The sequence below is a fragment of the Cricetulus griseus genome, chromosome 2 (genome assembly GCF_003668045.3).
Source record: "Cricetulus griseus strain 17A/GY chromosome 2, alternate assembly CriGri-PICRH-1.0, whole genome shotgun sequence".
NCBI classification, from domain to species: domain Eukaryota; kingdom Metazoa; phylum Chordata; class Mammalia; order Rodentia; family Cricetidae; genus Cricetulus; species Cricetulus griseus.
Genome location: NC_048595.1, coordinates 392,060,702 through 392,088,579, shown reverse-complemented (window position 1 = coordinate 392,088,579; position 27,878 = coordinate 392,060,702). Strand labels below are relative to the sequence as shown.

General features: G+C 40.6%; 1 protein-coding gene across 1 annotated transcript in view; it reads left to right on the top strand.

The window, feature by feature from the left end:
* The first annotated feature begins 9,629 nt into the window (after window positions 1–9,629).
* Window positions 9,630–27,878, top strand: part of Dbx2 (developing brain homeobox 2) — a 29,955-nt gene continuing 11,706 nt past the window's right edge. Inside the window, 3 exon segments of the mRNA XM_035439209.1 lie at window positions 9,630–9,657; window positions 9,660–10,142; window positions 24,255–24,350. Coding sequence (XP_035295100.1) covers window positions 9,630–9,657; window positions 9,660–10,142; window positions 24,255–24,350 — 607 coding nt within the window.

The window sequence follows — 27,878 nt, the reverse complement described above, 5'->3', positions numbered from 1 at the left end:
CTCTTGTTACTCTTCTTTTGTCCATTCACCTCAGCCTATCCCTGGGCTGTACTTTCCCACTTGCCTACAACCTATAGGAATCTTCTCCCTATTTCAAGGTCCAGTTGTCATCCTTATATTTACCTTGTCCATCCCGAATACTGTTTTCCTTCTCATGTTTTAATCAAGTAACCATTGACACATTTTTAACAATACATCATTGTAATTTCAGAAAAAAATGAACAGCATCGGTGTTCTGCTTAGCAAGTTCATGGCTGAAGAGTGACATGTTTAGGTTACAGGAAGAATGTACGGCTGAGGGACACTGGAGTGGGATTGGGGGAGGTTAGTGGGTGCAATTATGAAGAAAGAATGGAATCATCTCCCAGTATGAAACAAATGGGGGTTGCTTCACTGTTAGAAGGATGGGCTCTGCAGTTTAAATGTTTGCTGTAGTTTACATGGCTGTCCAACGATGCTCACTTCAGAAGTTGGTGGTATACTGTGGTTTGCACATAAATGGAATTTCCTAATAAATCAAAGCTGAGAAACTCAACAGAGTATGGGAGGCATAAAAATAAATGTCAGGGGTTCTGTATGTGTCTACAATGCCTATTATATAGTGTGACACATGCTTACCAGCAAAATCATGCCCCAAAGCAACGGTTCTCAATGTGTGGGTCAATAGGACCCTTTCATGATGTCACCTAAGACCATCGGAAAACACAGACATTTCCATTACAATTCATTAACAGTAGCAAAATTACAGTTATGAAGTAGCAATGAAAACAGTTTTATGGTTGGCTGTCACCACAACATGAAGAACTGTATTAAAGGGTTGCAGCATTAGGAAGGTTGAAAACCACTGCTCTAGAGCAACAGGAACTCAATTACATTAGGAGAGCTTCCACTTAGAACTGCTCCACATAGGGTTAACTTTTGCATATTTTATTTTATTTTTCTGCATTAAATATAAAGCAATATTCATCTGAAGGGACTATATTGATAAATCTGATGAAATTCATAATTCAACCTTTATCGCTGCTTTCTTCCAATGTAGTATTTCAGGGAAGATTAGAACATTTGGTGAGATTTCCGTTTGACTGAGAGTTGCCTGTGACTCTGAGGACAGGATGGTGAAAAGCAGTCAAAGCCTTGCAGCATCCAGCCTCACTTCCTCAAAACCCTCCAGGCACCTCCCACACTCCACTTCAGGCCAAGAGGCAGGAGTGGAAAACTGGTTAGAATTGATCAATGAGCAAGTGATGCCAAGATAACTGAATGGCCTGGAAAGAAACTGGAAGACTCCCAGTTACAGAGAAGACTCAGCAAAGAGAGCTTGAAGGACACAGCAAAATGACGCACAGAAAGGCAAACCAGGCCAGCCAGAAAGGACATGTGCAGGAAAAGGAGGACAATTGGAGTAGGAGTCCTGCCAGGTCAAATTGGGAAGCAGTTACAAACGCCTTTCAGGGCTGATACAGCTTGCTAGGATTTATTCCAGACATAAGACTATTTGGGGGTGGGGTGGGGGAATTGGAGAACATTTAGCCTAGAATTGTGTAGTTGAATGAATGACTACCGACACAGTTGAATGTACTCAGTGTGTTATTGCGCTTGTGTTTGAAGTATGTTGTCCCCTCATTGGAGGTAAAAGAACTTGAGAAGTAGGAATATCCTGTCCAAGAGTCTCAGTTGTAGATGATGGGCTGTGAAGAGAATCTACTGTTATTGGGATGTGTATATCTCCATGAGTGGGTTACTATGCATCAGCTAAATTTCCAGTGCGTTACTAGAAAGGCCGCTAAAATGTTTGTCTTAGTCCTCCTTCAGTTGAGAACAGGTTCCTCATGAGTTCATCTATGGTTTTTTTTTTTTTTTTGGTTTTTAGAGACTTTATTACATTTATTTTTTTCTTTCATTTACATTCCAACCAAAGTTCTCCCTCCCACTCCTCCTCCTGCCCCCCTCAGCTCTCCCCAGCCCACTCCCCATCTACTCCTCCCAACAGGTAAAGACACTCATGGGTGCTGGACAAAGTCTGGCACAATAAGTTGGGGGCAGGACCAAGCCCCTCCTCTTTTTGTTAAGGCTGAGCATGGCATCTTGTTGGAATGGGCTCCAACAAGCTATGAACTCATCTTTTTAAAAATCATGTCTGGTTGTTGGAGCAGGAGCTCTGAGACTGTCAGTGACAGGCCAGTAATTCAATGTTAGGGTTGTATAGCCAGATTCCGTGTGATAGAGGCTATGGGAAGGTTTTGCTCTCCTCCAAGCACAGTTTTGGGTAATTTGGGGAACATGGAAGGACTTCTTCAGACTTCGTCACTGTAATTGTCACTTTAATTGTCAACTTGACACAACCTAGAATAACTTAGGGGAAAAAGTGTCTCAAGGAGAAATAGCCTACATTGTGTTGGTTTATGGGTTTGTTGGGGGGATTGGCTTAATTATGTTAATTGATGTGGGAGGACTCATTTTATTATAGGTGGTACCATTCCCTAGGCTGTGGGGATTCTGGGCTCTGTAAGAGGATAAAGCAAACAAGAAGGCATGCTCTGGTTCTGCTCCCGGATGTGAGGTGACTAGCTGCTTTGAGTTCCTGCCTTGACTTACCTGCAATGATGGACCCAAACCTGGAATTGTAAGCTAAAATACACTCCCTCTTTCCCCATAAGTTTATTTTTGTCAGTGTATTTTATCACAATAGAAATGAAACTAGAACAATTATTGACGTCCTGACTTTAGTGAAGCAGTTATAAACAGGCTGCTATAGACAACAGAAAAGACATACCCTCCTTTTGTATTTCCATGGAAGGTCCTCTGAGAACTTGAATGCTATCCCAGGACCCCCGTGATTGTTCCCTGATCTCACAGTGGCATGTGTGAAACCACACACACACACACACACACACACACACACACACACACACACACCACCACCACCACCAACAACAACAACAACAACAATTACTATATAAAAAAGATAGACAAAATGGCCTGAGTGTGTTCAGTATTCTCAGCTATGGAGTTCTCTTCCTTAAGTGTCAGAAGCCTCTAATAAGCAAGGATGCTGCACACAGAGGCAGTCCTCAGACTTAACACCAGCCGTGAAATCAGCCCTGAAGCTGAATTCCATGCTGCATCTTGACAATTTATGTGCAAATTGTCAGAGAGACAGAATATACTGTTTATGAACTCTGTGACACCTTGACTCTCACTGGCCCAAGTCCATTCACTGTAAGAAACATTCTGTTGGGAACATGTGGCCCTGTTGCAGTTCCAGGATGATGTAAATGTCCTGAGTGAGTTTAGGAGAGATGGATCTCCCCACAGGCTGTATTAGCAATTAGGCAGCAGCCAAGGTGAGAGCACTGGTGTGCTCCCAAGGCAGATTAGACATGGGTATTTTAAAGGCAAATGCTCTTTTTTGATGGTAAGGCTGGTTCAGAATTAAGCTATGGAGCTCCATTGGCTTTTGTATAAATGTGGAATACATTTCTCTACTACTTTAACTATTCACACAGAGAAAATCACTTATAATGTCCATTGTGGTTATGGGAATCTTCTGGTGTTAATTGAAGATAATACTTCAAGTTCTGTAGTAACTTCTTGATTCTTACAGATAACCCAGCCCTAAAGTTTGTATAACCTAGAGCTAAACAATATATCCCTGCACACCAGTTCCTTAGGCTGATGGATTTCTAATTATTCAGCATGATGCAGATGCATAGTGTTCTAGAAAGCTAAAGCAAGAATGAAGGACAGCCAAAGCAGCACCACTCAGACAATAAAAATGATTGTTTTCCTTAGATATATTGTCAACTGTGGTTTGTCTTAATTATATTCTTCTCAGAATCTAGACAGACATCACTTCAAATTCTCAATCAGATATTGTCCAATGTATGCTGAAATGCTTTGCTTTGTGCAAAACCATTAGTGGCAATGATGACATTTAACTGTAAAAATCTAGAACTATTTGTACATTTGATTGGACAGAGCTATGTGTAGTGAATTTTTCCCTGGGCAGCCACAAACACTTGAAAAGGTTCCACCAGTGAATAGGTAGCCATGGCCAGAGCAGTGGGCTCAGAAGACAATTTTGGCTAGATATATTTTAAGGGTAAATGATCTTTGTTGGCAAGGTCTTCATTAGACTCTTTTATACAATTTACTGAGCAGCCATTTGTTAAAGGGTGAAAATGTATCTTCAAGACCTATCTATCCATGATTCTAACATATATTTTATTTTATTCATGAAAGGATATGTATTTTTGTAGAAAATTTTACCAACATGAAATATACTTTTAATAACTTAGTGGAATGTTAAATTTGACAGGCTAGATTTTAGGTGCCAAATATCTCTTCCAGTTAATTGCACATTTATTTCTGTAATATGAGAATGTTTGCTCATAGGCAAACAAGCATCTGTAGGATTTACTGTACTTAAGCTTGTCTTATACACAATGGTTATATATTTCTTTATATGGGATTTTACATCATGTGTGATAAGGAGATCTGGGAACACATGCAGGAAACAGCTAGTTACAGCTACTTAGGAGAAATTAGTCAGTAGCTGAAAAAGGACTTTTTCATGTTTATAGTGTAAAATTTTAAAAAATACAAAATCAGAGAGAATAATTTAGTGGATCAACAGCACACTTCAACAATCATAATATTTCCTGTTTCTTTGATCACTTCTCTAGCCCCGTGGCTTTAGTTTGAACATAATTGTGTTGGCTACACACACACACACACACACACACACACACACACACACACACACACACACACACACTGTCACTTGCCACAGACTCTTAAAAGCAATACATTATTACATCTGAAACCAAAGAGGAAGTTTTTAATAGCATCAACTATTTAATCAAGGCTCAAGTGTCCTCAATTGTCTTTTTAAGCACTAATTTGTTCTGGTGAGTATCCAAGCCCACCTGTTTCATGTAATCAAAAGATCTCAGCTCGCTCTTTAATCTATAACAGTCCTCCCTCCCTTTTTCTCAGTATTCATTAAGAAATCAGCTATTTGTTGCCTAGAAAGTCCACATTGTAGCCTCTGGAGACTGTCTCCCCAAGGAATGAATGCCTTTCTATTCTATGCATTACTTGAAGAGGTATGGTCACATACAAATATTATTTAGATTTCTCAGCAAGACTAAAGGAGAGGCTGGGATCTGTCTAGTTTAGGATGATCTCAACTGGAGCAGCTCTGTGCCATGTAGTGTCTGTATTTAAGTGCCCCATGTGTGGGTCCAAGAATGGGAGAAGAAACTCTCCAATGCCTTCTTAAGCCTAAGCTTCCTATCTACTTGGCCAAAACAAGTCATACAACTGGGTTAAAAGTTAGAGTGGAAGGGCCTGTAGATAGAAATGCCAGTTACTGGGCCTTTGTCAGGAGACATACAACTTGGCATTGTCTTACAAGATAAAGTCAACTCAGACATTCAAGTGTCATATGTCTGATTCGTCTTTCTTGCTTGTAACGACGAGACAGTTATTCGGTCATTACTTCTGCATTGTTTTCTTATATACAGGGTCTTCTGTGAAGGAGTTGTTACCCACTATCAATTACTTGATTATGCTGAGGTAAAGAATAATTTTCAAGTGTTTGTGCTACTGAATTAATACCTTAGAACTCAACACTCCAAAGGAAGTAGTAAGTTTTGACATCATTGTTTATTGCATTATTATTATTATTATTATTATTATTATTATTATTATATCATGAACTCACAGATTTTTTTAACTCTTTGGTGTGCTTCAGATCACTGTAGTCAATATTTGTTTTAACACTGAAGTCATGCCATCCTACCAGTAGGAGATCCTTCAGTTTGGTCCCTGAGTCATGTAGAGGAGATCCCAGGAAAGTCTCCTTTTCTCTTCTTTGACTAGGTTTTTCAAGCTCACTGTGTCCCAGAAGTGGACTCAGATTTCTGAGCAAGTGCCTCTATGTGTTATGGAGTCCTGAAGCTACAAGCTGAGGTTTTAAACTACAGGTGTCCTGTAGAGATGACATTATAGACTTGCATATGTGGTGGACAGTGCACACAGTTGCTGCTTATTTTAATGTAGCAACCTCTTGTTATGGAAATAAATATCACTGTATCTTTGGACACTATGGTATTTTCTCACTAATAATTTATATCTAGTCATCACAGCTGCCTCTCTAGGTCCAAGTGCAGACATATCATTGAACTACAAATGGAGAAAATTAACTTGCCAACAATATATTGAGATCGAAGCTTTGGAGCTGTCATCGACCCTGCTTTTCCTACCACATGTAAGAGCTGGCTGGGCATCCATGGTGACTCAGTTTCTCCAGGGATATTTCATCTAATGCTTTGGCCCTGGATGACTCTAACTTCCTGAAATCCTAGCCTGTCACTTACTCTCTTGACTGTATACTGGACAATCTTATTAATTTAAATTGCTTTGTCTCCGGAATCTTAACCGTTTAAAAAATTATTTTTTGAAAATTTCAAAGATGTGTTCAATGTATCTTAATTATATATAACTCACTTTCTCAATATGCATTCTTTATAGTTTCAAGACTTCTTAAGAAAAAAGAAACCCGTTGAGTCTAATCAGTGGTGTACATTTGCCCATGGCTGTGGGGTTATTCAATGGGACATTGGTAGCCTGCTATTGCCTCTCCTTAAGGAAAAGCAACTCTCCCACAGTAGCCAGCAGCTGCAACTTGGGTCAGGTCTTTGGGAACACCTTTCAGCTCCATGCTGGAACCTTTAACTGGCTTGATCATGTGCAGAGAACCACTGCATCTGTGAGTTCCAAATTCACAGGTCTCCTCCCCACCCACTAACTCTTAAGTTCTTTGTACCCCCTCTTCCAAGGTGTTCTTTGAGCCTTGGGGTGGGGGTGAAGAGTGTGTCAATACAGATGTTCCATCTATGGTGAAGCACTCACAGTGGCTTAGTATCACTATTTAGAGCAGTTATGTGTCTCTGCATTAACCTCTGTCCAGCAATACTAAGCCTCTCTGACCAAGGTTAGGAACAGTGCAAATCAATGGATAAAAACAGAAGCATTTAAAAGACAGTCGGACAATGTACCTGTCGTCAAACAACATCAGAAGGTTCCTCTACCTTGGTTGGTTGATGTGTTCGATAGCCACAGGTTTTGACAGCCTTAGCTCTTAGTGATCATAATCATTTATTTAATAATCATTTTATTATGGTGTTCTTGATACACAAAGCCTGTGTTGCAATGAGATCACCGGTCCCTGCCTCCCCAAGATGTGTTCAGTCTCCTTTTTCCCCTCCCCAGTCTACACTGTAAGATACATATCTTCAGGGACAAACTGTGTTATCTAGGTCCCTTTGAAAACACAGCTTGCTAGAAGAACTCACTATGGATAGTTTATCACTCCATCTATAACTTACAAGTCCTTTTGAACAAGATAAGACAATAATGAGTTTTGAAGAAAAAAGACAATAATGGCTCATTGGAAAAAAAAAAAACAACTCCTGCAAACTCATGTTCTCAAGCCTTAGCTAGGCTTCTCCCAGTTCTCCCAGTTCTCCCAGTTCTCCTCATAACTTACACTGACTCTACCCTCCTGCCCCATCCTCAACAAATAACCTCATTTTGAACTTCATGCTAACCATGACTGTAATTTGATCAGACTAATAGTAACATCACTACCTAAGATGTTTTAAAACAAAACACCATGCTACAGCTCTAAGACGGCTAAATGCATCATTGCCAATAAGGAAACCCATCACAAGGAAGGCAAAACCACTATCCTGAGTGTTCAGTACAATCTGAGTAACAATCCACCCCCTTACTCACTGGCTTAAAACCATAATCATTTGCTATTTTTTATGAGTTTGAGTACATTGGCTGGATCTTTTGCTCTGAGCTATGCTGACTCATGTGACTGTCATCAGTTGGAATCTTGAGATAATTCAGCTTTTCTCTCATCTCCTTCTACTAGGTTTTTGCTCACATTACCAATGTGCTAAAACCATCTACAATATTAGAAAGCAGTGTCAACTATATGAATTTGGCTATGAAAGTTGATCTTTGAGGAGGGATCTTTATAAAATATTGTATGTATTTGGTGTCAGCATAAAGTAACCAACTCACCAAAAGGTGAATTGAAACAACAACAACAAACTAGTGCAGCTGCTGCTGCTGCTGCTGCTGCTGCTGCTGCTGCTGCTGTGTGTGTGTGTGTGTGTGTGTGTGTGTGTGTGTGTGTGAGAGAGAGAGAGAGAGAGAGAGAGAGAGAGAGAGAGAGAGAGAGAGTCTGCATTCCATGACACTTGTGTGGAACTCAGAGGACCTTTGAGAGTCAGTTATTTCCTACTGTGTTGGTTCCAGAGATCAAACTTAGGTCATCATTCTTGATGACAAGTGCATTTATCCATCAAACCATCTTGAAAGCCCCCCAAAGATGAAATCTGAAAAGGAAAACTAGCTTCCCAACCTGGCAACTCAAGACAGGCTTTTAAGTAAACTGAAATCAAGCCCAGATTAGTTTTAGGGCAAGAAATGAAACCAGACATGTGACTACAAACTTTGCAGAAACTCTAATAAAGTCTTATCCTAAATAAATACATCTAAATTAGGGAAGGAGGGTAAGTGTTAATTGGAGTCACAGTTTTAACACTCCATTGACAGTTTCCAAAGTCAGAGAGGCTTTTAAAGTCTTGTAGTTAAAAGGGCTCTCTCTCTCTCTCTCTCTCTCTCTCTCTCTCTCTCTCTCTCTCTGGCATGCCTGCTCTCTCTGGCTCTCTCTCTCTCACACACTCTCACACACACATACACACACCACACACACACACACACACACACACACACACACACACACACACACACACAGGCTTTCCATCTGGTCAGTCCCCACAAACAGTTAACTAAAAAATACTGAAGTTTTCAGTCTAAAAAGCACAACATAACTCTAAATAATGTAGTATTTTTGTCTCTACCTCTCTCTTTAGAGATGCACCCCACTAGCAATGGTTATAGAATAAGATCTCTTAAAAATTTTATTTTTAGTTAAATGTCCTTTTGTGGGTATGTGCACTTGTATGTAGGTGCCTGTGGAAGCCCTAAGAAGGCATCCAATCCCCTGAAGCTGGATTTGCAAGGGCTGCTGGGAACTGAACTTGGGTCCTCTGTTACAGCAGCAAGCATTGTAACCCAGTGAGTATTCAGCCTGGAGCTCTGCATTAGATAAAAATGATGACATCATCTCATCTAGACTGAAGGTGTATCACCTCTCTCCAGAATCCTTAAAATGTATCTTAATAAAAGGTAACCTGAGATGAATCATTGGAAACAAATTTTGTAAAATATCTAAGAAAAACCACTCCCTTTCTTCTTAAAACAGAGGCACCCATAAAACCTGCAAAAGAGCTATCATTGGTATCCGTGTCGACTGCGCTTCAGTAGACCCAGTTCATGTCCCCTAGAAGTTCATGATAACCAATACCAGAGAGCCCAGGGCTCCAGCACCAGGGTCAAGGCTTGGCAGGCAGAGTGGCAGCGCCCCTTTCCCGTCCCCTCCACGCCCACCTCCTCAGCAAGAGTCCCCTCCCCTCGCTGGAGCCCGGACTCTCATTGCCCTCATTGTTGGCCTCATCTGTCACTTTGTGGGCAGGATGACATGAATGGATGGGCCGGACACACCTTCCGTCGTGATGTGAAAACCCTGTCCTGATCTGCAGACTGCTCCCGGACTCTGCCAGAGGCGCCGCCAAGGGCTGGGGACGCACCCCTCTGCCCCGATCCTGTCTGGGTCCCGGTCCCGGCGCACTCACTCCCCGCCGCTCACCAGGCAGCGGCGCGCACCATGCTGCCCAGCGCTGTGGCAGCCCAGGCCGGAGCCTACTGGGATGTGGTGGCTTCCTCGGCACTCCTCGGCCTCCCTGCTCCGGGCTTCGGCAGCCTGGGCAAGAGTTTCCTGATCGAGAACTTGCTGCGCGCAGGGGCCGGACCCACACACGCACCCCCGCCCCCGCGCCCAGCGCCGGGTCCCGAGTGTCCGCAGCTGCGGCCACTGCCTGCCAGCCCAGTGCCGCTCAAGCTGTGCCCGACCGGGCCCTATGGTGCGCGCTGGGCCTTCCAGGTGCCCGGCCGGGCTCCAGGGGACCGAGACAGTGCCTTTCAGCCCTCAACCCCAGGTGAGCTTTGGTCAAGGGGGACCTCGGTCCAAGAGAGCCTCGACCCAGGAAGCCTCAGTTCCGGGGAGCCTCAGCCCTGGGGAGCCCCAGCCCTGGGGAGCCTCGACCCAGGAGAGCCTCAGCCTCGGGGAGCTTCAGTTCAGAGGATCCTTAGCCTAGGGGAGCCTCGACCCAGGGGAACTTCAGTCCAAGGGAGCCTCTATCCAGGGGAACCCCAGCCCAAGGGAACCTCGGCCCAGGGAAGCCTTGGTTCCAGGATAGCCTCAGCTCTAAGGGAAACTCAGCCCCAGGTTAGCTCTGCAGCCAGCCCATGCGCCAAAGCAGTCTCCACCGGTGAACCTCGCGGTGAGTGCTCGCCCGGGTGACCCACTGCAGAGAGCTGATCCCGGGTGCAGATGCTACTTGGGCAGTCAGGAGGGGACACCAGTTCTGATATCTTTTCTCTCCATCCCACCCAGCCCTCGTCATTCCTAGCCTACTTCTTCAACAGGTGGCTGGGCTACCTGGACGGATTGGTTTTAGCGGGGATACTGGGAGTTTAGGGATTTCTAGTTGGCTGGCTTCTGTCCCCAAGGTCAGCACTGCATCTCCAGAAAGTTGTTGGCAGGACGGTGCGTGGGACTTAGCGGCTAGAGACCTTGCCAATGCCTTGGTGGGGGTCTGATGGTTTGAAAAGTGTTGCACAAACTTTGGACTTCCGTAAACTTTCACAGTTTGGATCTCCTGAGGTATAAAGATCAAGGCTGAAGCTTGTTTGCTTCGTTCTGAGCTAGCTGATTTTTGGATTGAAAACTAAAGTAGGAAGTTCACCTATAAACAGGAATTTAGTGAAAGAAGGGCACTTCGAGTTTATTGATATTTTTAATACTTGAGTATATTTTATTTATATTAAACATATAAATAAATATCTTTATTTTTACTGAATAAAACCTAACTAGTGGGATTGGGAGGAAAGCTGTAGGCAGTTGAGTTAAAGCTGAGGCCAGATATTAGCAAAGTCTCCAAGCGATTGGGAAAGTGATATCCAGTTGGATTATTATTATTATTATTATTATTATTATTATTATTATTATTACTGTGTCCTTAGACAGTCTTAACCTATTCTTTTAATCCCGGTGAGTTTGCCCAGAAAGACTAACGTGCCTTTCAGCGGTTTCCATTGTCCCAGCAAACTGCCAGGTCAAATTTATTGCTAATGGCTTTATAGAATTTAGTGTGTTTAGAACCTGTCCCGGCCTTTCACTTGAAATGGCTACTAACAGAATGGAACAAATGAAATTATTAACACCGGTCTCATTCACAGAGCATAGAACTTAAATGCTGGGAAAGCCCTTTGCACCCTGGGAGAGGCAAGCTCAAGTGAAGGCAAGGCCTATATGCTTTGGAAATGTTTGTGTGCCTTGGGAGATGTGAGCACAGCTTTTTTTGAAATATTGTAAATATTTGAAATATTGTATAGAAACATGTGAGATAGGTTCAGGTGACCACAAACAAGTAAATAATGTCGCACAAATAGCATTTGTTTTTCTAGACAATTTGGGGATTTGTAGGTTTAGAATTGTGCTCAGAGAAGTTAGCTTTAAAGATTTCTTAAATTGCTGGTGATTGACTTCTGGGTGTACAAAACTGCTTAGCTGTAACCTCTGTTGACTTTTCAGTGGTTAAACTAAGTGCAAATTAGCAAGGATAGCTCAGCAAGCCACAGAGTAATTTCGTAGTCATATTCATTTCACTCCAAATGCTGTAATTCATGGAGAAGGGGTTTCCAACATTATTTATTTTACAAGAACATATTCATCCTGGCATACTTACACAAGTGCCCAAGTGCAAAAAAAGTGAGGTTTTTTTTTAAAGTAATTAAGAGAGCATAATTTACTCTCTACTATTTAAGCTCTACTATAGTTTAGATGTGTGTTTTCCCAAATGACGTGTTCAGTCCCCATTGAGGATTTCATCTTTTCCTAGGTTAGTTTTCATATGAACAAGCAACCATTTGTTTCAAAATGCATTTTTGGGAAGAAAGCATCCACTTTTTCAAACTGGAAAAATATCTAAAGAGAGGAAGGTGGGAAAAACACCCTTGTAAGTCCGTGACCAAAATAATTTAGACGAGAATGCAGTCTTGTGAACACTGCCTCCATTTTAAATGACACTGCCCTGTCTCAGTAAATGCAGGCTCTCCTTCATGTAGCAGTTGTGAAGTTGTAAAGTGACAATATCTTTAAAGGTCATCTGGAGATCAGGTGAGAGGGTGTGGCTGATGTCACTCCCACAACTGGGGGCTGACCTCACAGTCTCTCATACACGCTGTGCAAACAAATGCTACACCAAGGTACATCCCCAGCCTGTGACTGCCATTCTGTAGACTTCTTAGAAGAGCTATTTCCCCCTCCCCCAAAGATAACATAGATCTCTTTGAGAAATAACCAGTGAAGTATGTATCAGTTTGTTTTGGTTTCTGTTTTGGTCAGCAGTGGAGATTGAATTGGGGGCCTTAGGAATGGTAGGCAAGCATCCTACCATTGACTCATGTCTGAAACCCTGAAGCACAAGTTCTGTGTCTTCACTTTATATATTGTCTTAGGAAAGAATTATCAAATGTGATTTAAAATAATTTTAACAAATTGACTACACTTATTTTTGTCGACCTTAATTTGCTGACTACTCTAAATGGACTGGTAAGAAATTGCCCCATGTTGCTTTATATAGATCACACTGTCGTGATCTGTTCCACTGTTTGTATTTTTGCTTCATTATTTTGGTCATATACTATTGATTGCACCATATAATTCATTCGTTCAGCAAAGCTTGAGGTCCATCATGTGTTGGGCTCTGTTCTAGGTGTTTGGCATCATCACTGAATAAGCAGCAACTTATTTCTGCCCTTGTGGAGTTACAGTCCATGCTCTTAGGTTCCAGTCATTTTCACAATGCTTAGTTTCTTTAATCCTCATAGTAGGCCCGAAGGTAGCTGTTGGCATGGCAATTGTTTTCTATAACAAAATTATTTTACTTGCTAATTTTGTTTTTGTCCTAAGTGCAACTCTCAAAAAGAGAAAAAAAAAATGCCCCCAATCTTCAGTCTGCTACCTTGGGTTCATCTTGAGTTGACTCTTAAGGAGACCTCAAAGAGTACAACCAGGGAAATAATCAGGAAAGAAGTTTGCAGCTGAGAAAGAGCTCAGGCTCCTCAGGTCAGGGGTGAGAGTAGAGCTTCTTAGCTCCCCAAAATCAGCAAGTTTGAACACCTTGGGGGAAGAGGCTCTAAGTAATAAGCTGTCAGCACCAAAAGGGCATTTCTGAAGGTTTGAGGAAGACAGCTTTTCTGACAGCAGATAATGAAGAATCACCTATACTTTTTATCTGAAAGAAAGATGTCTCTGATCCATTAGAGTTTATTAGTGGGGATCAGGAAGGTTTACAAGTGAAATTATAAATATTAAAGGCAATATTCCCAAAGTTCATTATCCTCATCATTTGGAAAATACTGTGAATATTAGAATATTCATGTTGTTTTATATTTAAAAAGGGATCTTGAAATTTATAGAAGAAAAAATATGAATTTCTTTTAGTTATGAAAATGTCCTGTGAATTTTCCTCTTGGTGGTTGGGCCATGGATTCTCTTCAAATTGAAAATAGCTTGTCATTTAGTAAACCCACTCATGTACATTTAAAAGGATCAGAAAGCAAATATTTATTCTGGACAAGTGAGTTAAACATTCTTTATGCTGTCTTAACATATATGTTGTGTTGTGTAGCCCAGAAAAATCAAAATTGGTACCATTTTTTTCTGTAACTCATCTGGGGTTTCTTTTTACTGCCAACATTTAACATGTTTTCTGACTGCTTCATCCATCTGTCATCCAGAGGATTGTTGACCTACTAATTCTTCACTCTATCTCACCTACTTGCACTTGTGCCATGCATTAAGAGTGGCATTTTATCCTCCTTTCATTGAGACACACCAGGACTGTGACTCTGTAAAACTATTTTAGGCATTTGGCAAAGGATGACTGGGATAACTTTATTCATAAACTGTATTCTAGCTTTATTTTTGACCAGTTGAAACCTTGGACCCTGGGATGTTAATGATGCTGACAAGAACCAGGGCAACAAGAGTGTGGAATTCAGAATGAGATTGATGGCCCCATTGAAGCAGTTTCTTGCTCTGCCATCTTCTGCTGGGAATAGCAGACCATAGTCTTAATGTATCTTCATATTTTTGTAACCAGATTAGCATGTCCTTGTAGTTAACATGTACAGGACTTATTCAACCCATGAAACATTCTGAGCAAATTTTGTTGCATAGTCTCCAAGTTAATCAACACCTTTAGGTTCAAGGAGCAGTCCTTAACATAAGTAGCACTAACAAACAGGTCCTTTACTTTAATGCTGATGGAGAAAACCACACTCCTTAAAGAACAACATCTGACTTGGAAACTCTCCATGTGCATTTGAGTTGCCCTCAACTTCAGCACCTACATCCCTCCCATTAGTCAACATGTACAACTGCAACTTTACTCAAACAAAATGAATCTTAATGGACACTTGTATGGATAGCCATTCCTATTTGCTAACACAGTAGGAATAAATGGAGCAGACAAGCTTAAGTTCTAATTTCCATGTAGTTCTCACTTCAGTGACTTCAGGGGTAAAGAGGTACAATGGATTGAATGCTTAGAACATAGATTTTAAGACCGTATTCAGAAGGTTTGTGGCTGCACCAGATAAGAATGTCACATGTTCGAGGCAGCTTGTGATGGCCAAGGGTGATTTTTGTCTTTTCCCTGGGGCTGGGCAAGTGCTGCATCTCCCTCCTCTTTATCTATTTGTGTTGGATTCCATTGTCTTCCTCCTCCTGTGCTGCCTCCTTTCTCTTCTTGTGCTTGTCAGAAAGCGTCTCGATTTACTACAAGATACTTGTACTTAGCCACATAGAAATGATGGCAACGTGTCAGTAAATGACAACTGTCTGTGCATAATTTATGGTTAGTAATTGTGTTCTAAATTTCTTTCTGGTTCTTTGATTGCAAAGCCTGTACACATGGGAAATTTTTCTTAAAATGTTTAAACAAATGTGTCTCTGTTTTTCAAAAGAGTATTATTTTATTTATTTGCCATCCACCTTTTAACTTAGTTAGGGTTTCTATTGCTATGAAGAGGCACCATGACCATGGCAACTCTTATAAGCAAAAAATTTAATTAGAGAGGCTTGCTTATAGTTTCAGAGGTTCAGTCCATTACCATCATGGTGGAGAGCACGGCGGCATGGTGTTGGAGAAGTACCTGAGAACCCTACATCTTGCAGGCAACAGGAAGTCAACTGTGACACGGGAGGTATCCTGAGCATGGGAAACCTCAAAGACCACCCGCACAGTGACACACTTTCTTCAACAAGGCCATACCCACTCCAAAAAAGCCACACCTCCTAATAGTGCCACTCCCTATGAGATTATGGGGGCCAATTACATTCAAACTACCACAACTACCAAATTTGCATTGTTGACATTGCCTATCACTTTAGAGTCCATCTTATTTATTTTGGTCTTTGAAACTGGATCTCACAGCATAGCCCATTCTGACTTGGCACCTTTTCTGCTTTATCTAGAACTTTTCTGTTTCATACAGATTTATATCTTTGAACTCTTATTATTTCTGCCTCAGCCTCCTAAGTGCAGAGATTGCAGTCATGAACCACCATGCCTGGAATAGGTTACTCTTCATCTTCCCCACCCCTTTAAAACTTTGATTCACCACTTTTAAAGTTTTCTCTGACTTGCACTTCCCTACACCTATGAATGAATACACACAATGAAGTCTACAGACTTTTAAGTCAGTATAAATAAATTTTCGTTCAAATGCACCTGGAATTCGCCAGGAGTAAAAAGGGAAATGGTAAACTGAAACAATATGATTTGTATCTAAGAATGCTTGTTAGAACCTTCATTTAAGGCTTTGTTAGATCATTCTTCTGTTTTATACACTCTGAGTAAGAAATTGGATTTTTGCCTTAACAAATAACATGCTTACTGGACCCTTGTATATTTTATTCCAATGTACTTTATTTCACTCTCAGTAATGTTTCCACTTTTAATGAAATCTTCACCTTTCATTCTTTTTTAGCCTCCAGTCAGTACTTAACTTGGCAATGCTGAGCGATTCATCACTTTATATAAGGTTACCATACCTCATTTCCTTTTTAATAGCATTATTCATTTTGTCAACCAGCTATTAGTTGTGCATAGATCAGGGGCATATTTTTGTGAGTTATGTGAATGGTAAACTGTAGGCACTAAAATTCTCTCTGATGTCAAAGATCAAAAAGCTGCTGTAAGTTTTTAGACCTTTGATTCAGAACTATAGGATATAGGAGAAGTAAAGGAAAAAAAATAAACCAAGAAGTTTGGCTTTTTGTGTATATTGTTAGATGTTTAATAACTTTATTGCTTATAAATATTCCTGAGCAGGCAGGATTTTTGGTTTTCTGTTTTGCATGCAGGTTTCCTGGCATCCTTAATTTTTTTTAATTCTAAGTGACAATTGTAAGTAGAATGTATGATATATTTCTATAAATCCTATTGAAGTCTCCAAATTCCTTGTTTTTTAAAATTTTAAATCTTGAATACTTTCTAAATTAAAATATGCATGGAGTAAGTTCCGTTTTGACAAAGCTATATGCCTCAGTGAGAGAAGAAAGCCATGACTGCTGGCAGGTTTCTAATAGACTATCCCAAACTGGATCTAGACACATCCAACAACTCTATAGGTACACCGAGTCTGAAGTTTGAAAAGCCCTCCATGTCTTGAAAGGGGACAGGGGTAGGTTTGCACTATGGGTTTACCTATTTTCTATAGGTGCTTTGCATTACAGATAGAAACCCAACAATTGTTATAGATGCCATGTGATTCAGAAAACCCAGAATATTTACTTTCAGGTCCATGAAAGTTTGTCAACCCTTCATCCGAAGCATAAATGGCAAGGTGAGGGATATTTTAATGTATGGAATCATTCATTATCTGAGCCCTACGAACCTGCCCATGATTTTATGGTCTAGATTGAAGGGCTTAGTGGTACTGACTATGTAGCCTAGAGTGGTTCAAGATGCCTCGTTTCAAAATGAGAGCAGAAGTTAGCATCAACATTTAATTTTCAAGCACTTGCCTCAAAAGCTCTTTGGTAACAAACAGCAAAAGAGGTGCAAGCTGTTTCCTCTAGTTTATCATATATAAAATACTATAAGAATCCATGTAGGCAATTTGTAGATTAGAAGCAAACAAACAAACAAAGAAAAAGCAGTTTGTTTTTTTCCCCACCCTTCTGAGGGCTGCCTGAGCTCAGCTGAGGGTTTCTCACTGGGAATATCCTGACGTTGTGACTGGATGTCCAAGATCTGTGGGCTACATGTCCAAGGTGCCACCCACAGGACTGGCAGTAACTGGGTGCTCAGCTGGAGTTTTTCATCAAGATTTGGATTCTTTAAAGTCTTGACCTTTTTATTGCAAGGTTTCTGGGCTCCAAATGGGAGAGTTCTGAAAATAAGCCCACATGGTTTGAGAGCGCTGGACTTTCTGGAGCCTCTAACTAAACACAGCAGGTCTTGGAAAGTTCTGAAAGGCTGCCCTGCCAACAGCATGGTTGAGAAAGTCACCAAGAGCATCTGACATTCCAGAGATGAACTAGTAGACTCCACTTCTCAGTAGTGGGGAGCTTATCACACCACTGCAGCCATTTAAAATCTGCCAAGAGTGATAGTATGATTCCTACTGGACCCAGCTTCTGAGTAGACCTGTGTAGGAGGAATCAATCACAGAGTGATAGATAGCTGGAGCTCAGGGAGACTGCACAGAGGTGATGACCTGGGAGCTATCCATGCCATTGTTTAAAGGTATTCTCCTATGTAACATCTACTTTATACTATATAGAACAATGCTCCCTCAAATTCAGCTCATTTTCTAGGAGTTGTGTAATGGACCATGGTGAGACAGCAGAGTGACCCTGGAGTCCTATGGTGGTCACAAAGATCTAGTGAGCTTGGAGGGAAGCCAGGTGATCCACTTGCTGCTCTTGGATCAAGATGTTGGTGGAGGTATCTAAATATATGCTTACTAGTACCTGTTGTCACAGTGTGGTGTCACCAGACAGGATGTTTAGGACACTTGCAATACCCAGTCACCGCTATCCAATGAGTTTCAAATATAGCTTTCTTCCTATAACCAGGCTAGTCTGGGAAATACAAATTGTCCCTTTGACTGGAGCTAGAATGAAAATGCATGCTTTGGGATTAAGGCCTTTGTCATAGCAGCAATATCTAACCATTCTTAGTTATACTTTGTACTACTGTTCATTCCTTTGACTTTGTCCTAGCAGCTGGACTGGTATCCTTAACCTGCTCTATGCTATTCCTTTGTACATGTGACCTTTCCTAACCAGAATGCCTTTTTATTCTTTTGTTGTTCTGAGTGCTTTTCAAAGGGAGGTTCAAAGATGTTTTTCATACTGAAAGACACCCTTAGCCAAGCTTCCGCCCCCCCCCCTCTCTCTCTCTCTCTATATATATATATATATATATATAAACATATATATATACATATATATGTATATGTATATGTGTGTGTCACATGTAATACAAATTAACACAGTATAAAATATTATTCATTTGCTCATTTGTACATTTCAGAGTGCAGGGATTATGGGTGTCTAGCTACTTGCTTAAATATTTCAGTGAAAGTCTGGGCTATACAGCTTCTTTTCTACATTGTCTTAGTATCACCCTACACTTACCACATGATATAGACAGGGGACAGGCTAACATCAGTTAAACACTGCTGCCTACTAGGCATTGTTTTACATTCTATTCAGTGACGTCATCCTGGCTAACATTATAATCACCTGTGGAGTTTTTTGAACCAATACTTTATGAGGGGCCTCTTACAAACCAAGTCTGATTTAACCAGGTTGGTATGGTGCCCAGGCATCACCATTTTTGTAAAGTAGTACCCCAGATAATTATAATTCATATTCATATTCATAACTGAGAACCATTGGTTAGGGAAACAGTAGGGATTCGTAACCTTTATCTTTGTGAGTGATGCATCTTGTCTGATAGAACAAAAGTAATTTGGAGTACTGGGAAATTTTTACCTCTGACCTGTAAGTTCATAAAAAAGCAAAAACAAATTCTTCAAGTAATGGGAATTATTCCTTTTGGTCATTGTAGTCCTGGCAGACAGGGCAGAATTTGGCACTTGATAGACTATAGCTCATATTTGACATGGACTTAAAGGACTGAATCTAGCAAGTAGCATTTCAGTGGAGTTAGCTTCTCATGAGCCATTCTCACACATGAAGACCTGTTATTTTCTATCTTTAAAATACTTGAGGCAAACCCCAGAATGCCCGCTTCTGTTGTTTCCTGGGTATCAGAAATGTAAGGGATGGCCTTCCTTATTTCCCTGCTGACTGAAGGCAAAGTTTGCAACTGGATCATACAAATGGGTTGCTTCAAGTGGACTGTGTGACAACACCCATGATGAAGCCTCGTTATAGTCCTTAGGCCTGACTGTCCCTTGATAGAGGTTTGCCATCCTTTAAAGCTTTGTCTTTGGGCCCACCCTTAGTCTAGACAGTCTCTTCCACTGTGCGCTATTTTTGAGTTGCAGTTTAGATTTCTTTTCATTCCAAGTGCCTGAGAACCTGGCACTTGAAGGATGTCATAAAAACGTTGGCAATTTAATTCTCCATTATGCTTTTCCTACAACTTTTTGTTTGGTTGATTTTACATGCTGGCTTAGTAAGTGATTTTTTTTTTCCATCTCTTCTCAAATGTACTATGCAGTCCACACAGATTGTGGTGGGCTCCTGGGACTTGCTTGAAAATCTCACTGTTAAACTTTTGGACTCCTTCTCTAAGATGTCCTCTTAAGTAAGTCAGTACCACATTTTGCAGGTTCTCCTTTTGCACCTTTTAGATGGACATTGTAATTATCTGCTAGTAAAGAAGAATGAAAATAGCAAAAAATAAAGCAATTAAAATGGAACATTCTAGACAATAATGCTTTTCTGTAGTGGGGCTTATGGCTGTCCTAGGCTGTGGAATACTTAATGACCAATCCATGTACTTAGTAGTGTTTTCTTTTAAAAGAATGCTTCAAAAATAAAAAGAATGCTTCATCATTAAATCAGCTGTAATTGCTTAACTGAACGTTGTAGTGGATTGATCATTGTGATGACTTTGTAATCCCACTGAGAAGGTATAATCTTGGGGCTGTGCTACCCAACCTCAGGCCATTTGCTTTTTTCTCATGGGAATCCTGGAAATATTTCCATTTTCTAGTCTCCAGCTCTTACCTAGTAACTGGTCATGTCTCTACCCTCCTAGCTAATAATAGGGTCTTATGTGAAAATCAAGATGACTTATCTTGCTCATTTCTAACATTTTTGAAAGAATTCCGTCACATTCCAGATGCCTGCCCCTTTGAAGTCCAGAGTCAGTGAATGGAGAGAGAATGAGCTAAATTCATGACCAGTCCAGGGCCAGCATAGGACAAATACTCTCCAAACACTGTTACTACATTGACCAGCCAGGGAGCCTGCTGAGACAAATGGTGGAATAACAGCATTCAGCCTTCAGGGACTGAATCTGAAATGTTTACCGAGGATTAAATTGCCCTTTTCCTGCCTTTTCCAGAGCATCTTCAAAGCAATTGCTGAGGGCTTACAGGTTCTCGAACATCTGTCAGCCTAACACTTGCTCTAGGCATCCTCAGTTTGCCTTTCACTCACTGCTTCAAAAAAAAAAAAAAAAAAGAGTATGCTATTTACAAATATTAACAGTGTAATGTGTATTTTGAACTATGGTGTTGTTTTAAATGTTGATTGCCTGTGACCGCTCAGCACTCTTGCCGTCACAGATTCAGAGGGATTGGTGCTTGACTTCTGTCAGAGGTGAAAAGAGAGCACTTAATCGGAATTTCACAGCAATTTCCACATAAACCAGCTTAAATAAGGTGTATTTATGTACAGCAATCAAGAGCTGACTAATCTCCTGCTAAGTGTGCGAGTCCAAGAGATGACTGGAGTGCTGAAAACATGCTGCACAGTAAACAAACTGCCAGGCTAGCCACGTCACAATGTGAAAGCCATTTCCTATTGCCCCAGCTAGAATTACTACTGTAGATTTTGATTATATTTCTGTCATTACAGATTTTGGTGTCATTTTGTTTACAAATTTCAAATGGAGCAACATGTGGCAGTATAGCAGACTGTTCAATTACACCGTTCCTGGTTTAACTTCAGATCAGATGCTTTCAAACCACATTTATCACACATAATTTAATTGGTGTCTTGTCTCACGTAAACAAATGGTTTTTAATCTATCATTTTTCCATTGTTAGGGCTATATCTTAAGACTGGGAAACATTTTTTTCTTAGAATAGGAAAATGTACACTTTATTTATACATGGCAGTGTTCTGTTTTATGTTCTACACTTGAAAAAAACCCAAATGGACATACACAGTTTTGATGCTTCCAGATAACATGGAAATTGTTTAACTTTATAGATCTAATTGCAACATTGTTGAATCTTCCTTTTTTTCCTACCTAGTAAAACAAAGAATAGCCTAAAAGCACAATAGCCCTGATTAATTATGTAAAGAATGCTCACTTTGGAGAGGTAGTAAGTTAAAAGAAATGTTTAGAAACTCGAAGATGCAACATTTCTACCTAGAAATACATTACCATTTTCAAAGTTCTTTATTATTCACAATAGTAATGGAAATTTTATCTACCTGCAAATGTCATAATCTTCTTTAACTGTCTTTTGAGAATTCCATTCCTGGCTATTATATTTACATCATTTCTGTCTTCAACCACACCCAAATCCTTCTCCTACCTCCCAACTGTATGACTTTTTCTTTAACTATTATTCACACACACACACACACACACACACACACACACACACACACACACTGAGTCCCTTCAGTGCTGCTCATAAGTGTGTGTCTTTAAGATTAGCCACTTGGGATTAGACAACATGTCAGTCAGCTTGTCCCTAGAGAAGACTGATTCACCCCCCCACCCCCCCCACCCCCCCCCCCGCCCTTGGAAGCTGTAAGTCACCTCATTTAGGGGTGTGGCCTTGTTCGATTTTCCCCATCCATGCTAGAATGTCAACTGATATCATTGTGCAGGCCTTGTTTAGGTAGCAACATTAAGATTTCATGGATTACTCTTCCAATACAAATTGTAAAACCCATATAAAAGTATTATTCCTGTTGTGGTTTATGGTCAACACTAGAACAAATCCATAATAGAAATGAAACTATTTTTTTAACTAACTTTGGAAAACCAAAATAATTTGTCATTTCATGTCTTTGCTTAGTTTCAAATTTTAAGACACTTCATTTTTTTAGAAATGTATTTTAAAAGTAAAAATATTAATATTGACCTCTCAATATTGTGTGATAGGAGGCATAGGTACTAGTTTCCAACTAGTTTACAATTTTAAGGCCTTCAGGATCCTACAAATACTATAAATATTTTTTCTTGGGCAATCTATTTGCTTTATTATACCCTGCTGTTCTGGTTGGTAAGAGTGCAAGACTGAAAATACTGTGTTCTTGAAAAAGCTGTGAAGGCATATCAAATCAAAATAAGAGTCCATGGTGTGATCCAGAAATGGAAAGATGTTGCCACGTAAAGACAAGAGAAAATAGTAAAAAGAAATCTTTATTTTCATGTTGAAATTTGGATTTCAAGTTCATCAATCTCAAAGGATACCATATTTGAGGGAATTCTGGGGAGAAGAATAAAGTTTCCTGTTCTTTGTTTTAAAGACCATTTATTTGATTCTTAAAAGTCTGATTATTCTGGTTGTGAGCTCAGCCTTTAATGGCTAAGCCATCCCTCCAGCCCCTGACTATTTACAATATGTCAGGTAATGCTGCTGTGTACCTCAGAGTAAAAACAGGTGCCTCACTTCAGGAAATGGTGAACCCCCTTCCCCATATTTATACTGTACTGAATACATTTTATTAAAGGATGTGGTATGTAGAAGGTGGCATTTAACCAGACTTGGCACTTAGTTCTCAATAACAATAGCTATTAGAGTCTCCAATAGTCTTCATAGCTGTTTTTCTATGGAGTCAGGAATGGTGTTCAAATTTTTTCTTAAATATTATATTCAACTAAAATGATCATTATGTCTGTGATGTTGTAGTAAAAATGTTAGAACAACATGTGATAATAATAATAATAATAAAACCTTCATGACTGTTTAGACACTCAATTAGGCCTCCTCCCCACATGTCCAGGATCCCATGGGCATCTCTTAACAGCTTTATGAATCATGTGCTTAAATCAATTGAGTAAAACAGAATTAGGGATGACACGCTACAGTGTGAACATGCTTTCAGGTAACTGGATTTATCTTGACAGACAATACAATTGTTCTTTCGTACTTTAAAACAAGTGACAGGGAAGAGAAACAGTACTTTTATTAAGGAACAACTAACTGTTCAATAAATTAGCTTTTACCATCTTGGGAACCCAGTTCTTTCATAGAACGTGGACATGAACACTGATGTGATATAATCTCTTCTAAAGACCAGGCACTTAAATTGTTTCTTGGTAAGTAGAACGTTTAGAACCATGCCATTTAATATTGTCATCCTTAGCCACAAGAACCTCTTTAAGTTTAAATTAATCTGGTCTGAAGATTTAGTACCTACCCATGCTAGCCATATTTGAGCTTAGCAATTATACTTGGCCAGAAGCTGGCATGTTGGCCAGGGCAGGTGCAGACGTGTGTGCATCATTGCAGATGTCCCTTGCCTCCTGTCACTCTAGTGTGCCTTGTAGAAAAGAACAGTCGCTATTCATTATTTGTAATTACAACCATCCTGCCTTGAGTCTTTTCCTCAGCATCTTCCAAATGCCGAGGAAAGGACTTGGCAAGAACTTTGACACTTCAAAATGACTTTAAGTTTAGTACAAGTTAGAACTGAGGTAAAATTCAGCCATGGAGTGCTTTTACTCAGGGCCTTGGGGAAAGCTTGGAGATTTTGTAAAAGAAACGGTTAATCAATGGGATCAATGCTCTCTCTGCAGTGCCTTCCAAACCCTTCCTCCTGAACGCCCAGCCATTCTACTCTGCGTGCTGCGGTGGGTCCTGCAGGCGCCCTGCCTCCCCCACAGCTTTTGCAAGTAAGTTTTAATGCTTCATCAGCAATGCCTCAGTTACTTTGTAAACCAAAGCAGCAGGATTTAATGTGCTCAGGGAAGCTAATTGGCAGTGCAGCGGCAAGGAGCTAATGCCTCACTAAAAATCACAGCGACCCCATTCAGGAGGTTTCCAGAGATTATCAAACCTCTGCACAGTGAGCGATTGTGAGAGGGTTTTCGGCCACACTAAGTCCGGAGCTGACAGGCCAAGGCAAAGGCTTGTTTTCCATTTGGTATAAAAGATCTTAGAGGGACCAGTTTGGCTCTTTCTGAAACCTGTAGCCACACTCCGTTAAAGAAAGGGGGTAGGGGCGGGGAGGAAAGCAGGCATAGAGAGTGCACTCTGTTTTTTTCATTAGGCTTCAAAAAACTCAGAAGTCACAGGTGTAGAAAATAATTAGAAACTGGAGACCATAAAGAAGAAGTAAATTATTATCTCTATCTTCCTGAAGAAAACCGGCCGGGCTTTGTAGGGAATGTTTTCAGGGAACTGGTCTCTAAACGTTCTAAAAGCAAAATTCATTTGTGTCTGGGAAAGAAGAGGAGAAACGGAACAGAGCAGTGGTCTGGGGCCCACTCTCTCTCGTGCATATAGGTATCTTGGGATGTCAGTAAAAATCTATAGGCAGAAGATGGAGGCTTGACAAGGCGCTTACGCAGGCACACAGCCACGCCAGGTGAGAGTGGAGTGAGGGTGAGTCCCAAGCCACAGCTCCATGGCCCTGTATGTGTTCATGTGTTTTATGGATGTTTCAGGAGAGTAGTTGCCCCACCAAATGACTCCCAACAAGCGAGGCAGCAAATGCTGCTGTTTAATGAGCTGCAGGCTTGTGAGCATCTCTTTAGGGGGCCGATACTTTCCCACAGAGCCCTTTACACGGCTGGGACGTGGCTACAATGGGTGACAGACCCGTGACCAATCCTCACTTTTGCTGGACTCATCCACACGCGACCTCACCACGATTTTTCACTCTGCAGATGAACTTTAGGGACCATTTCACAGTGAGAGGGCTTGGGCAAGGGTCATTTGTCCTTTTGTATGGTCATAAAGCCAGTCTCTGTGTGTCAGCCTTTTCTCCCGCTTCGCATTCCAAGTGAATTTCTGGACACCATTTAAAGCCCTTGACTGAAAAATAAAGCAGTGAATTGAACTGACTTTTATAGACTCATTCCAGCTCATCTTCCCATATAGCCCTGTCCACCTGAAAGGGGATTTAGTGCCTGAGCTGACTGTATATAGGGACTTGCTGAATACACAGGGCCCATTATCAACTGTGGGGATTGTTTATTAACCAGGACTGATACACTGCTATTTTGGCAGTGACCTATTAATTGTCGATTTAACTAGAATGTATTGAATTTGAATAGTGAGATAGAAACCATGACTAAACCTTTTACTCGCTCCTTCAAGGTGGTCCTCTATGAGGGCAATTGAAAACTTGTGCAAATTAAGGAACCATTTATCACCAGATATTAGAGTGGCAGGCAAAGATGTCTGGAGGAGATACAAACCCAGATGTAAAAACACAAAAACAAAAACAACAACAACAAAAACAACCCCCCCCAAAAAAACAAAAAGTCATCTCAGAGGCACCTGTGTTTATTAAAGGGATCTCACACTTAATTTCATTTATTTTGCATTCATTTCATCTTTTGCAAAGATGGATAGCAACTCCATCTTGCTATCTTTTACCTCAGAAGGTTACTAGTACTACCACTCAGGTGTGTGGAAATAGGCACAAAAGTTTCATGTGATAGGGATGTTCAGGTGTGTGGGTACGGTGTATTTATTTTATAGGAGTGTTTTAAAAGAGTCTCTAACCCATAAAAGTTTGGGCAAGTTTAATAAACAGGAAAAATCATTGGGTCAGTTTAATGGAGCAAGTCATTTTCTCAAGAGCTCGAATGATTATTTTGAGCAGGTCCCGTTTTCTCTCATTAGTTCTCAGTCCTTCCCACTCTGTGCTCTCGGCATAGCTGTTGGAAGTGATGCTCATGCCTCCAGGAATTAAAGCCCAGTGTTTATGTTGCAAAAAAAAATAAATAAACACATGGCTTGAAAGATAAGTGTGGTTCAGATCAAGGATAGAAAATGCTGCCCTTGACTTGTCTGTCCTCCTAATGTTGGCCTTTTAAGACCATTTAGAGATCTGACATGTGTTTTTAATAAATGGAGCTATGTCATATTATTAGTTATAACTCTGAAATGAATATCTTATTTTCCTGTTTATAATGTTCATTCACATTGGCAGCAACTAATAAGAAGGTGGGATCTTGCTTTCCATAAAGAATTCTACAAAAGCAACTATGACAACCAGGGCACAGCTAATGAGCTTTACATCTGAAGTGCTTTTTCACTAAAGGAATTTACTAGTTTTTCTTTTTTAAAATAATAAGTGTTTATGTCCAAGTTGCTAAATTATTTTCCATTGCAGAAAAAAAAGGAGAGAAAGAAAATGAACTGTTGAAGTAAACTTGTGTTAAGTTTCCGCTTGGACAGCCAAAAGTAAGGTTTACACTAAAAGTTTTAACAAGAGATGAAACTGATGGCTGCCATTGTTGCTTCACAATGTTGGCTTCACTTTTTCCCAAAACCCAGCATCGGGTCAGCACATCTGCAGCTAAGCAAGTGAAATGCCTTTTCCACTCATAATGTGATTCATTTGTTTCATGTCGATTGGGGTTTTCTTGGCTTCTCAGATTTAGACTTGACTCCTTGTTGCAATGTGGAAGCCATCGTTCACCAGTGCCCTTCTCACATGCAGTAAATAGTTTAATGGGCTGTTTCAGCACTATGCTAAAACACTGAGAACAGCAGAGAAAATGGAAAGGCACCAGTCAAAGCTGGCCCCTCCCCTAAAGCACTGCGTGGAAAAATCTTTGATATTACATTCATAAACTTATTTTCAAAAAGAACGCATTTCTCGGGTAACATGAAAAGGAAAGTTGGGGAAATGATGTAGGTAATGACTTTTTTAAAAGCTCCCTTCAAACATTTAAATCTTAATTGGGGAGGCTAGCAAATTGAGTTAATTAGATAATTACTTCATTTTGTCTTTGAGTACCCAACTTGACCTTTCCAGAATTTTGTGTCCTAGAAAACAGAACTTCGATTTGGAGCCAACTTTATGTGAGTTGTCTAAGCAGAGAAAACCTGTCGCCACGACAAACTGCTCAGCCTTTTCCTAGAAGATGCCCTTACGTTTGACAATTCCAGCTCATTATTGCCTTTTTATCCTTGTTAAAACTTAAGGCGCCGGGCAGTGGTTTGTATCCACTCCAAGTTTGAGTGTAGCCTTCTGTGGACTGCAGCAGCAAAGGGACATTTTTTCCTGGGTGAATGTAGATTGGCTCTGTGGGGCTCACTGTCAAAGATGGCTCTGATTAATAATATTGTTGCCACCTTTACTGATCTCAGCTGGAGTGATGGGTAGTCTGAGGAAACTGCCCAGAGCTGTGAAAACCTAAGAGACTGAATGCAATCCCCAACACATATATGGACACAAATGT